General features: G+C 36.7%; 1 protein-coding gene across 1 annotated transcript; it reads right to left on the bottom strand.

Moving 5' to 3' along the window:
* Positions 1-6,948: 6,948 nt before the first annotated feature.
* On the bottom strand, positions 6,949-10,943 carry LOC117703467 (olfactory receptor 4C46-like). The gene is made up of 3 exons (XM_076929068.1): positions 10,918-10,943; positions 10,493-10,538; positions 6,949-9,599 (listed from the first exon to the last, which is right to left on the bottom strand). Exon 3 carries the CDS (start codon positions 8,123-8,125, stop codon positions 7,196-7,198), a length of 930 nt encoding a protein of 309 aa, XP_076785183.1. The 5' UTR covers positions 8,126-9,599; positions 10,493-10,538; positions 10,918-10,943; the 3' UTR covers positions 6,949-7,195.
* Between the last annotated feature and the right edge of the window lie 2,591 nt (positions 10,944-13,534).

Raw genomic sequence — 13,534 nt, 5'->3', positions numbered from 1 at the left:
ATTTTCTCAAATGGTAAGCATTAACAAAATTCAAATGTCTAGGTCTGACACCTAGACACTTTTTAGGTGGTGGTTGAGTTTCTGTGAGCCCCCATGGATCCAAGTTAGTTGACTCTGAAAGTCTTCATGTGATGCCCTTCCAGATCTATCAATCCTACTTCCCACCTTTCCACAGGACTCTTGAACTCTACCTGATGTTTGGTTGTGTGTCTCGGCCTACCTCTGTTTCCATCCAGTGCTAAATGAAGCCTCATGGGATTCAGTTAGGCTTGATTCTTATCTGCACGCAGGCAGAGTATCATTAATGTGTCAGATGTGAAGCTTGGTCTTCAGGTGGATCTCCTAACAGTTGGATCAGGGGCTGTCTCTGATTCTGTATCCTGCCATTGGACCTCTTACCCTATCTGGGCTGACTGCACTGGCCTCAGAAGGAGAGGATGCACTTAGTCCTGCTGTGACTAGATATCCCAGGGCCTGGCTAGTGCACAAGGGGGAAGGAGGGAGGGATCTGGGAGGGAAAGTGGACTGGGCAAAGAAGGGGTAGAGAATAGGGACACCTGATTTGCTATTGGATGAGGGAAAAGGACTGAAGCCGGGAAGGCTAGCAGAAAGAATGGAAATAGGCAACTTCAAGAGGTAGGAGGTTGGGGGTGGGGGAGGGACCCTCCAGAATGTACTAGAGACTTGAGAGGTGAAAGATTTTCAGGACTCAAAAGGAGGGACCCTAGATGAAATGCCATACAGTTGAGAGAGGGAACATATAGAACCCGACTCCAGCAGAAAGACAGGGCATTATAGGAGGGATGGGGTTGCCATCCCACAGTCAAAACTCTGACCCATAATTGCTTCTGTCTGAAAGAACTGCACAGATGGAAATAGAGAGGAGCCTGAGGAAAAGAAGGTCCAGCTACAGGCCCAAATTGGGATCCAGCTCAAGGGGAGTTCCCAAGGCCTGACACTAATACTGAGGATATGGTGTGCTCATGAAAAAAAGGTCCTATCATGACTACTCTCTAAACAACCCAACAAGCAGCTGAAAAAGCCAGATGCAGATATTTGCACCCAACCAATGGACAGAAGCTGCTGACCCTTTGGTAGAATTAGGGAAACACTGGAAGAAGCTGAAAAGGAGGGCAACTCTGTAGGAAGACCAGCAGTCTCAATTAACCTGGACCCCTGAGATCTCTCAAACACTGGACCACCAACTAGGCAACATACACCAGCTAATATGAGGCCTCCAACACATATATAGCAGAGAACTAGTATCTGGGCTGGGTTAAGTCAGAGATGATGCACCTAACCCTCAAGAGACTGGAGGCCCCAGGAAGTTTAGATGTCTGGTGGGGTTAGTGGGGACATCCTCGTGGATACAGGGAGCAAGGATGAGTTATGGGTTGTGGAATAGTCGGAGGGTGGACCAGAAGGGGAATAAAATCTAGAGTATAAATAAATAAATAAAAAATAAATAAAAAAATAAATAAATGATTAAATAAAAAAATAAAAGCCATGTACCCATTGATCAGACATGATGAAAACAGTACTGTGATTCTTTTTTATTTCAACCCAAATCAATAATTCTAAATTGATCTTGAGAAAAATACCTAATAAGATCACTTGAAGATGTCAAGCTTGCAATCTTAAAAATACAACCCTGCAGAGAATTTATATGCCAGGGTGGGGAGATACCAGGGTAGGGGGTGGACACCCTTTCAGAAGAGAAGTGGAAGAATTCATATGGGGAGGAACTGTGAGTGGGGGTGAACAGGAGGGAGACAGTGACCAGTACGTAAAATGGAAAAAAATAGCAAAAAGAATATTATTAGAAAAAAAACAAGGAAAATATGTCACTGTTAAGACATGCTGAAGTAATGTGATGACTAAGTCTATGGTTATATAGAATCAGAATTTCACATCAGTGGAGAATCAGAACTATAGTCAAAACTTAAGAAATTTGAATGTAGTAATGTTGAGAGGCCACATACAAATCGATGAAAATGCTTTGTATTTGTTTTACATCTTTACTATAGGGCAGGTGAGACAGAAAGCAGAGTTTCAAGAAATCTTCCACATACTGAACCTTCAAGTATAGGCTGTACCATGTTTTTTCTCTGTAAGAATGCGGAGCCAGGGTAAATAGAAATATCATTAATTTATTTCCTCACAGAGATCCTGAGAAACATTCACCTGCTGAGGATACAAGACCCAGGTAACAAAAAACTAAATAATTTAATAATGAAAAAGATAACTTAAAAGTCACACTTATTCCCATTTATCAAATGAGTACTTAAAGAAAATGGAAGTAATGTAAATCTCAAATAGAAACATGAAAACATTCCCAACATCACCCAAAATAAGAAGAATGTGAATTAAAAATTATAAGGAGACACCACTTTATCACAATTATAATGGTTTCCATCAATAATGCTAAAGATAATAAACTCTGATAAAAAAATAAAGACATGTCAATCCTTGTACATTTACATTGACAGAATGTAAATTAATTTAGACATTAAGGAGAACATTTTGGGGTTTCATCAAAAACAACAACATCACAACAACAAAAAACAAAACAAACAAACAAAAAACAAACAAACAAAAAAACAAATATAGAAATGCCCATGATCCTGCTGGAAACATGTGCTTAACAAAAATATATCAGTATGCCATAATAGCAACATTACCATGATCATTCTATCTTTATTAACAACACCCAATATATGGAACCAACCATCCTTTCCATCAGTAGTATTATAATTTGTGTGCCATTGTTGTCAAAAACTCTATGACTCTATGTCAAAACAAACCTGGGGAAGAAAGAGTTTATTTGGCTTAGAGATTAAATTTACGTCATTGAGAGAAGCCAAGACATGAATTGGAGACAAGAGCTGAGAAGAAAAAGAAAAGAAAACAAACAACAACAAATGCTGGTGGTTGCGGGAGATGCTTTCTGGCTTGGGCTTTCATTGATTACAAATCCAATAAAGTTGACAGCCAACATTTGTGTCACTGATGGAAAATTACATACAGAAAGTCTGGCTTAGATAGGCAATGGAATGACATTCAAACATAAATCAGAAGGAAAATTTATCATTTACAACAACATGGAGAAAGCTGGGGAACATTGTTCTAAGTAGGATGAGCTGGACACAGACTTAGAAATGGTGCAATTTCAGCCATACTTACACCTAAGATGAATTCACAGCAGTGTTGGTTTTTAAAATATAAGTGGTACAGAGCAGACAGGTATTGGTCAAAAGACAAAATTAGATATGAGTAATAACTTGAGATTTATTATACTAATGTTTTCTATAGAAAATAACAGTAATATTTCAAAATTTTCAAAGATTACCTAAAATATGTGAGATGATGAGTTAGGTAGCCATTTTAATTTAATCATGATTGTTTCTTATCTTTCTATTTATCTATTATCTATCTTTTTGTATATCTAAGATATATTTAGATGAGATATATTTATTATAATGTTTTTTATGCCTCTGTCACAAAATCATCTTTTTAGCTTATATGTATATATAATTTTAATTAATTAGAAAATAAAATATCTTTATCAGAATAAAGAAAAATAAGATTAATATTTCATATGTATTCTATTTTATATGTTGATAAAGACAGGAGCTTAAGTAGTTGTAAGATGAATTAAGAATTCAAAAATTTTCAATAGAGATTCAATAAAGTCACTTCTATTTGATTCTCACTGGAATATTGAGAAATCCCTTATATTGGTACTGAGTCATCATATGTGTTCTGAAATCCATTTTCACAAAATATTTTGAGAGACTAATATTTCCCTCTGCATTATCAGATGGAATATATAACACTGATAATGTTATATGCAGGAGTCTGGAGAGAGTCATATTGTAATGCTGCCCTATTCTCTCAATTGGGGGTCCTATCCTCTCAGAGAAGGGGAAGGGGGTTAGGGAAGAGACTCTGTAAGGGAGAGAGGCAGCGTTTGGTATAGAAACACATTTTTAAAAATAAATCTAAGGTAGCTACATAAGAAAATTTCTTCAATTTATCTTCTTATATTGTGGTAAAGATGGTGGTATCTACTTATAATTAAAAGTATTAATAAAGGAAATGCGACTAACATAAAACCTAAAAGACATCTAGTATCCATATTTGTTATTATTCTACCATTCTCAGTAAAGTGACTAAGGACATGCTATAAAAATGAATGAACATGAAAATATTTCCACTTATGAAAGTGTCAACATCTTTTCAACAAAGTGTCAATGTCATTTCAACATAATTATTTTAATCTTCTTGAATATAAGCATAATTGATTGAAGTTCCCAGATAAGATGGCAGTTCTGTTTCTAGATTTTAGAAGAAGGTATGGGGTGTTTACTATGAAGATTGTACTGGCTACATCCTAGATTTTAAAATGGTTTATACATTTTCAACTATCATCTGTCATCTTCTATGTGCCTATTCATCATGTATATGCCTATTTATCATCTTTCTTATCTTTATCATAATTTTATATTTTAACTCATAACCATGTACAATTTTAATTGTTCATAAAAAGAAAGAAATGTTTTTGAGTAAATCGAGATATGACAGGAAATTTACATAAACTTTATTTCACATATTGACAAAATAGAAGGTTACAAATAGATTCATAGCCCAATGATAATTCAGATATTTTCCATTAGACATGATCTAAAATGAGCATTACAAATTACGTTAACTTTTTACAGATTCATCACAGATATTCTGAAACCCAACTCCACACAGGAAGTTTACAAATGTTTCTTTTGCTTTCCCAGGAGGAGTATTCAGCACTAATGATGTAAAATACAGGAGTCTGGGGAAAGTGATTTTTCTAATGTGTCCCCTTAATTTCAATTAAGAAACATTAGCCAGATAGTATGAAATAATTAGTTTTTTATTTGTCTCTTTAGATTTGGTAGAAAACTGATGGTACAAAATTACAAGTTATACTAATTTAGTACACAGATTAAATTTTTTTATAATTATCAAAATGGGTTTTCAATTGTTTTACCTTTAGTTTTTATGTGTATAACTCTTTTGCCATCATATATGTCTATATATGACATGTTTGCCGTAACCATAGAGGCCACAGGATGCATTAAAACCTCTGGATCTGGAGTTACTGATTGTAGCCACCTGGTAGATGCCAGGGAGCAAGAATTTAAACATGAAATTTGGAGGATGTTTCCAATTCAAACTATAATAATACATTCCTGATAACCATAGGTTATGAACTTCTTGGGATACAAAGAAAAAAAATGTGCTTAGTTGAACTTTAAGAGTCCACAATATATATATAATGCACAAAAATACACCTTTCTTTTATGAAAAGAAGGAACAGGATGATAGAGACAAGGAACTTGTTCTACAGAGAAAATTAGAAAAAGAAAAACACAGAGTTCTGGCTTATATCACTCAATAAGTTGAAAAATAATACAACAGGAAACAATGAGTATTTGTAGGCATTGGTATGTTTCCATGTGTAACACAACACCTTCCATTGTAACTGGTGGTCTCAGCTCAGAAGGATTTATCCTACATTTTCTGAGGAAACTATAATGGCATTCTGTCAGGGCATGCTAATGCTAGACAATGCTAATTCTCCTTAGGGATTACTCCCACCACTATGATCAGTTTCTAGACCTAGAAGTGGACTTACATCTATTTTAAAGTTTGACCTGTAAGCAGGTTTACCTCTTTACAAAGGGCTGCGTGATTAGTCTAACTTAACCCGAAACATGTGTAATAATGATGAAACAACTACAGAATGTATCAGATCAACTGTGTTGATGCACACTTAATGGGATAATATGTAACACAGAGTGCTACAGCTCAGGCATTGATAGATGACTGTTAAAATGGGTGACAGCAACATGATCAAATGTATGTCCAGAGTGAGTGAGAAATACATAAGCAATTTAACACATATGAATAAATGTATAAACCAATGAAAGCAATAGAATGCATGTGAGTGGAGAGCATGGGAAAAGTTAGAGAACGAAGAGGAATAAAGGGAGGAAATGATGTACTCATAATTTTTTTTAAATTTTAAAACATAATTATAGGTGGGCAAGATGTCTCAGGGTGTAATGGTGCTTCCTAGCTATACTGGCAATTGGTTTTTGATCTCTGCAACTACACAAAAGAAAGAGACGTAGAAAGAGAGAGTTGACACCACAGAGTTGTCCTCTAGCTTCTACAAAAGTAGCAAAGTATGTATGAACAATGATGTCTTGCCTTCACACTAGTAAGAACAATAATAATATAAACAATAAATTTATCCAAAAAATTGAAAATAAAAATTAAGAAAGAAAGGATTTATGGTTATGGAAATTGGAATCATGGCATGATTTATCATTTAAATCCTACACCTAAACATGGGAGAGACTAGGGCATAATTTTATTCAAAACTATAAACAAATTCTTAAATGAGAAGATCAATGCCTTGAATAGTTATTTTATCATTACTCTCTTCAGTCTGCTTCTACAGTGGAAAAGTCACGTCATCAGTAAAAAAAATACCTATGTTAAGTTAGCAATGAGATTATGAGATTGCAAAGGGTCAATGGTGAGGACTTAACTTCCAAAGGTATTATTTGTGTAGTTACATAATAAAGAACATGAAAGAAGAATCCAGAATTTTCTGACCTGGAAAACCTTAAATTTAGCTCATGGAATCATAACTTTTCTAGAAGAGGTCAAATAGAATCAATGTATTCTTGGCATAAGTCAGAGGCAGTCTCTCTCCCTCTCCCTCTCCCTCTCCCTCTCCCTCTCCCTCTCCCTCTCCCTCTCCCTCTCCCTCTCCCTCTCCCTCTCCCTCTCCCTCTCCCTCTCCCTCTCCCTCTCCCTCTCCCTCTCCCTCTCCCTCTCCCTCTCCCTCTCCCTCTCCCTCTCCCTCTCCCTCTCCCTCTCCCTCTCCCTCCACCCCTCTGTGTGTGTGTGTGTGTGTGTGTGTGTGTGCGCGTGCACATGCGCACACAATGTGTATGTTTTGACCATAAAGCAGCCTAAGTTAGATTTTATTCCTGTGTTGGGGTTTCATTTCTGCTTTCTTTAGTTAAGACATGAGCAGCAGTTATTTGTTTCTTTGTTGAGTAAGTAATATTTAATATTGATTTCACCCAAACTGTCCATCCCATTCTTTCTCCAGTCCATCTGAAGACACATTACTGTTGCTTTATTTGTCATCTGACTGAATTTTTATACTAAACAATTTCCAAATGGCATTTTTCATCTGAGCATTTCTTAAGGTATAGATTAATGGATTCAGCATGGGAGTTACCATAGTATAAAACAAAGCAACTGCTTTATCAATGGGTAATGCACCTGCAGGTCTCATGTAAACAAATATGCAGGGCACAAAAAATAAAACCACTACTGTAATGTGAGAAACACAGGTAGAGAGGGCTTTGCGCCTTCCTTCAGCACTGTGGGTCCTTAGGGAGCGAAGGATGACCATGTAGGAGACAAGCAGTAGGAGGAAATTTAACAGACAGATGAAGCCACTGTTGGCAGCAACAAAAAGCCCAAGAATGTGGGTGTCAATACAGGCTAGATCAAGCAAAGGGTTCAGATCACACATAAAGTGGTCTATGACATTAGGGCCACAGAAAGGTAATCCAATAATGAAAAGAATTTGTATACCTCCATGAAGAAAGCCTCCAACCCATGATACTCCCAAAAGGATGTTACAAAGTCGTCTGTTCATGATGGTCGCATAATGTAGGGGTTTACAAATGGCTACATAGCGGTCATAAGCCATCACAGTAAGCAAGATGACTTCAGCTCCTCCAAAGAAATGTTCTGCAAAAACTTGGGTCATGCATCCATTGAATTTAATAGATTTCCTTTCATGGAGTGAATCAGCAATCAGTTTAGGTGTATTGACAGAGGAGTAGCAGGCATCAATAAAAGAGAGATAGGCCAGGAAGTAATACATTGGGGACCCCAACAGTTGGCTGTTTGTAATGGTGATTAGAATGAGCAAATTTCCCACCACAGAGAAGACATAGATAACTAAAAACACAACAAATATGATTTTCTGCATGTGTGGATTCTGTGTGAGCCCCAGGAGAACAAACTCGGTCACGTTGTTCCTAATTTCCATCTAGCTTATGAGACAGTCCATCATATTTCCTGGAAAAAAAAACTGATACAAATTCATGTTTATATAATTTCTGTATTCAGTTAATTAATGATGTATAATAACCCAGAAAGAGTTATAGAGTTGTCCTCTCAGTGTAGATAGCTGAACAGATTATCAACATAAGCAATGTTTGTTTATAAAAACACTAGGCAATCTCAAGTCTGCTTAGCAATTGAGATAACTGAGAGCCTAAAAGAAGTTCACATTATATGCATAGAGGCAGTTATATGCACAAGTGTAGTAAGGTGTGTAGTAGTTTAGTGCAGTAGCCATCAGTGTGAACTACTCTGCTTTTATTCATATTAAATGGACAACCAGAAATTTTAAATCATGATCTGAGTAGAAGAATAGAGCAGATTTGTGTAATAAAATTTCTTATATACTAGCATCATAAACCGAGCCTTGGCTTTGTTTGAAATAACCTGGCAACCATTGAGCAGTAGATGGTAGATATTTAGTCCCAATATTAGAATATTAATAGTAGCATCTTAAAATTACTTATAAAACTACCAATATTTTAAACTAAGTCAAAGTTTCATGTGCTAGACAATAATATAGATAATTTTAAAAAAGCAATAAGTTGCAACATAAACTGATGTGAAGTATTCAGCAGAAATAATGCTGTGGTTACAATAAGCGAACACATGTAAAAGAATCCATAATAATTAATAAGCCCATGTAAAAAGTCTTAAACAGTCTGTGACAAGTCTGTGTTTCTGCATTGGTTGTTACTAAGTGCTTTAAACCCAATGCTGACTTTTGTACTTTGTGTAACCTGTGTTGTTATTATTATTTATCAATTCAGAGAAAGGGAATATTATCTACTTATTTAAACAAAACATTAAGTAAAACCACTAAATAGTTTCTATTCCTAAGAACTTTTACAAAAAGTGTACTTGTTCAATTTTTCATATACACAAAACAAGTGGTTGTCATAATTACTCTACAAATTGTTATAAGTCCTACTATGTATTAAGATAACAGAGAAATTATTTTTCCTACCTCGGGTAAGCAGAAAAATTGTCAGTATTATAGTACTTTGCTTCTTTTAGTTATTTTTACTTCCCACATTTTAAAGTATTGTGCAATTTAAATTATTCAGTTGTATAACTAATACTACCATGTAACAGAGGTGTTGGTTCACAAGCTACTTTAGATAGGATTTAACGATTTACTTACTTGAATACCATTTATGTAATAACTTCTTTTGAGGCAAATTCATAGGCAAACAGGATCATAGTCCATCTTTTCTCTTTCTCATATATGATTATATAGTAGAGGTTGCAAAACACTAGCAGACACTGTGGAAATGTGCTTCAACAATTCTCAAATATATCAGTTCAAGAATTGTAAACACCAAATGAGAATTCTTGATCTTTTTCTTGTCTCTGACCTTGGGTTCATTTTCTGGAATTTCACATGCCTGCTTCATCATCTGTGTATAAAATGAGAACAAGAATAGTATTGGATAATTTAGTATGAGAACTGGTTAAGATGAACAAGGATGTTTGGGAGCAAATACAAGACTATAATTTTTAAAAATATTTTTAAAGATTTATTTATTTATTTTATGTATATGAGAACACTGTAGCTGTCTTCAGAAACACCAGAAGAAGGTATTGGATCCAATTACAGATGGTTGTGAGCCACCATGTGGGTGCTGAGAATTGAACTCAGGACCTCTGGAAGAACAGTCAGTACTCTTAACCACTGAGCCATCTCTCCAGTCCCTATAATTTTTTTAAACACGAATATAACTACAAGATAAGCATAATTGATAACTTGGTAGCAATATGGAGAAACATTTAACTTTCCAATAAGCTTAAGAGAAATTCTTTAATACTTTGAAAGATGCCACAGAAATTCAACTTCTTGGTTTTTTTTTTTTGTTTGTTTGTTTTGTTTTATTTTGTTTTGTTTTTTTATTGAATCTATGTAGTTCTGGCTCTCCTGGAACTCACTTTGTATACCAGGCTGGCTGTAAACTCAGAAATCTGCATGTCTCTGCCTCCCAAGTGCTGGGATTAGAAGCATGTGTTATCACCGTATGGCCAGAAGCCACAGAGATTTTTAAAATCCACTAAAACATATCATCAGATGAATTATCTGTGTTTATGCTTAGAATATAAAAGCTCAATATTTACTCACTTAATATTCATATTTAGAATTTGATTGTGTGTTCAAGCTAAACAGTATGTTCAATCTTATGAATAGTCTTAGTTTTTAAAAGATGTATCTCTGTGTGAAGCAGAGATAGGTACATCTAATTCACCTATTCTTCTATAATAATTCATTAATAAGTACAATAAGTAAATGCAAATTGCTTACCAAATGTCTTGAAGAGTTGGGGTGAAGATGACTTTATTGACAAATCCTGAAAATGAAATCAAACTCTTATGTACAAACATTACAGTATTTACCATGTATCAACACTAATGAAAGATATAACTCAGCAGTTCCAGTGAGTACTGCAAGTGTTTAGAGTAAACTTCCCCAGGAAAGAAAGTCATTCAGTATGAAATACTCAACATATCTGTATCTATCAAATCAACATGTATTCCATAATGTCTCCATAGAAACATCTTTTCTTCCCTCCAAAAGCCTAAAGATATTTCACAGGCAGTATGGTGTTTGAATCTGGAATGCATTCTTTTAATAGAGTTGATCTTTGATTTCTGATTATGGTCATTAATCCTGGAAGGCAGGGGCTGGCAGAGTTGCAGAAAAGTCTCCAAAGAATCCACTCTACTCACAATGAATCTTGCTGAGGATATGTGACATGCAGAGACAACATTTGTATACTGCAGTGAAAGGGTATTTAAGGAAGTTTCCATGAATGTCAAGGATCTTGTTTTTGTGCTTTCTCTCCCAGGAATTAATTAACTCCTTTGATGGGAAGGCTATGTCATAGAATCTAGTTTCTTAAAAGATATGTGTGATTCACTTACTCTTCAATGGGGGGTAGTATTCTGGAAGCATAGAAAGAAAGCATATAGTAGATCCCCTTCTCTAACAGTTTGGTTAAGATTACTGAATGCCATGTAAGCAACAGTGTCTTCAGTCTAGCCTGAATACCATGAATGAAGCTTCCCTTGTGATACATATGACAGGGGCACTGATTATATTCCTACCAATGTGAGCCTATTTCTGCAAAATTGCTTAATACCTAAACCAAGGAAGTTTCAAAACGGACAGCCATTTTAAAGTAATAACTCCAAAACCTTTTTCTCCCATATTTCTGAGTGTCTTGGATTTTTGTGTTATTGTTACAGTTCTGTGTGTTATACTTATCTCCATATTATGCTTCTACTTATCACCATATCTTAGTTATCATCAGGATTACCTCATGGGCGCTGTCTCAAAAACCAAACAACACAACCATAAAGAGAAATACTTATTATTCCTTTGGTTTACTATTGGTTATTAGAAACTATTTAGTCATTAGGATGGTTAGTATTAAATTATTTGTGCTTATTAAATTGTAAGACTTGGTTTCATGTAGCTTGGGCTGGTCTTGCACTCACAATGAAGCAGAGCATTATCTGAACTGCTGATCCTTCTACCTCTTCTTCCCAAGTCCTCCCTACTCCCTCGTTTCTTCATTGGTTCCAAAAAACATGTGACAATTTAATAAATATATATAACACATTCTTATTTCTCTGGTGCCTTTTAGTTGTGCGCATAGGCTTTACAGGTGGAGACTTCTCTCTAACTTCATTATGATTACCTCTACCCACTCCTACCCTTATCTGTTCCCTAACCCATGCTTAAACTAACCTTCCAATTAGTCTCTTTCACATTCTTTCTTCCTCTTCCTCCTCCCCTTTTCCTGTGACTGAGTTTGACTATGACCATCCAAGTGACTAGAAATATGGGGTTAATAATATGCACTGTAGTCTGGTAAGTTAACTAGTCAATATTCATATGAAGACAATAAATAACTCTCTCTCAGCATTCATTAATAATTTACAGATCAGCATGCATGTTGGAGATCAATGAATGTCTCTCTACTCCATGAATGATGTCACATGGGCTGTCTTGTGTAAACCTAGTGCTGCTAGCCACAGACATTCTAAAATTATGATGTCATTAGTATGCTTCCCCCACATAGCACTTTATAGCCTTTCTCCCAATTCTATGGGTCTTGGGATTTTTAGGCTTCCTCAGCAGCAATTTTACCTGTGTCTAAGTTGTGGTAGTGGTGAATTGTATAGGGCCAATCATTCAACCATCACTTATTTCAAGCACCTTCATTAGCCATTGGACTAAGTTCACCACTATTCATTGAACAGAGAGCCGTCTTTTATCATATCACTGCTGCGAATGCATTTATTTATGCATATAAACATGGATATTTAAAATTCCTTGTTTCTACATGAACCTAGCAACAATTTTTTTCTGAGGGCCCATGACATAACTATCATTGGCCTTTTGACCAAATTTACAGGATTAGGCATAAATTTGTCCATTGACGTAGGCTTCAAACCTCATTAGAGTGCAGCTGTGTTGAGGCCCAAGCTCGAGTCCCTGTTCGGGCGCCAAAATAATGTTGGGGTCCATACTAGCCCCACGGTGGGGCGGCCAAAATAAATGTTGCAGCCCAGGCAAAATGTTGAGGCCCGGGCCGACCCACATTTGGACGGCCACTGTATCCCGGCCCAAGCTGCTGCTCCGGTCTGCGGGTTGGGGTTCTGTTGGGCCTTGGACGAGGTAACTCCATTTAACCTGTTACCTTCAGTCACGTAGGACAGGTAGAGTGTGTGACTAACAAGTCTCCACCTCCAGAGATTTAAATATTAATGAATTATCAAAAGGCCAGGGGCATAGCTAATTAAGTTATTCCCTCCCCTTTCTCCCTTCCCTATAAGACTAGTCTCCCCTGACTTTTGGAGGGGGGGGGGCGCGTATCAGTTGCGCCCATTCACCATTCCATGAACAATAAAAGCTTTGGAAAACCGGACTCCACGTGTCCATGGTCTCTCTGCCTGATTCCCAGCTTTTGGAACCCTGGAACCTTACCGATGCAGCCGCAGGCCCGCCCACCGACAGCTGCGTGAATGTGGGATCCTCTGCTGGTGGCACGGGAAGCCCTGGTGCTGGACCGCCCTGAGACTCTGTCGCCGGACTCCCTTCCCCTCGCCTGCGAAATTTCTGCCCCACAGGGTTCAGCAAGAGCGAGGGTGAGAGCAGACTCAAAGAATGGAGACCAGACAAGGTGTGATTCAATCCCGTTTATTCTTCAGTCTCTCTTCCTCTAAGTGTCTCCTGTGTGATTCTCCCTCTATAGTCTCATTCTCTCTGTCTGCCTCTGCCTTTTATGTCTTACTTCTAAGCCACGCCTTTTGGTCACACCTTTAATCATGCCCTTAG

The sequence above is a fragment of the Arvicanthis niloticus genome, chromosome 2 (genome assembly GCF_011762505.2).
Source record: "Arvicanthis niloticus isolate mArvNil1 chromosome 2, mArvNil1.pat.X, whole genome shotgun sequence".
Taxonomy (NCBI): Eukaryota; Metazoa; Chordata; class Mammalia; order Rodentia; family Muridae; genus Arvicanthis; species Arvicanthis niloticus.
The sequence above is the reverse complement of the archived record's forward strand: the minus strand, read 5'-3'. Positions and strand labels throughout refer to the sequence as shown.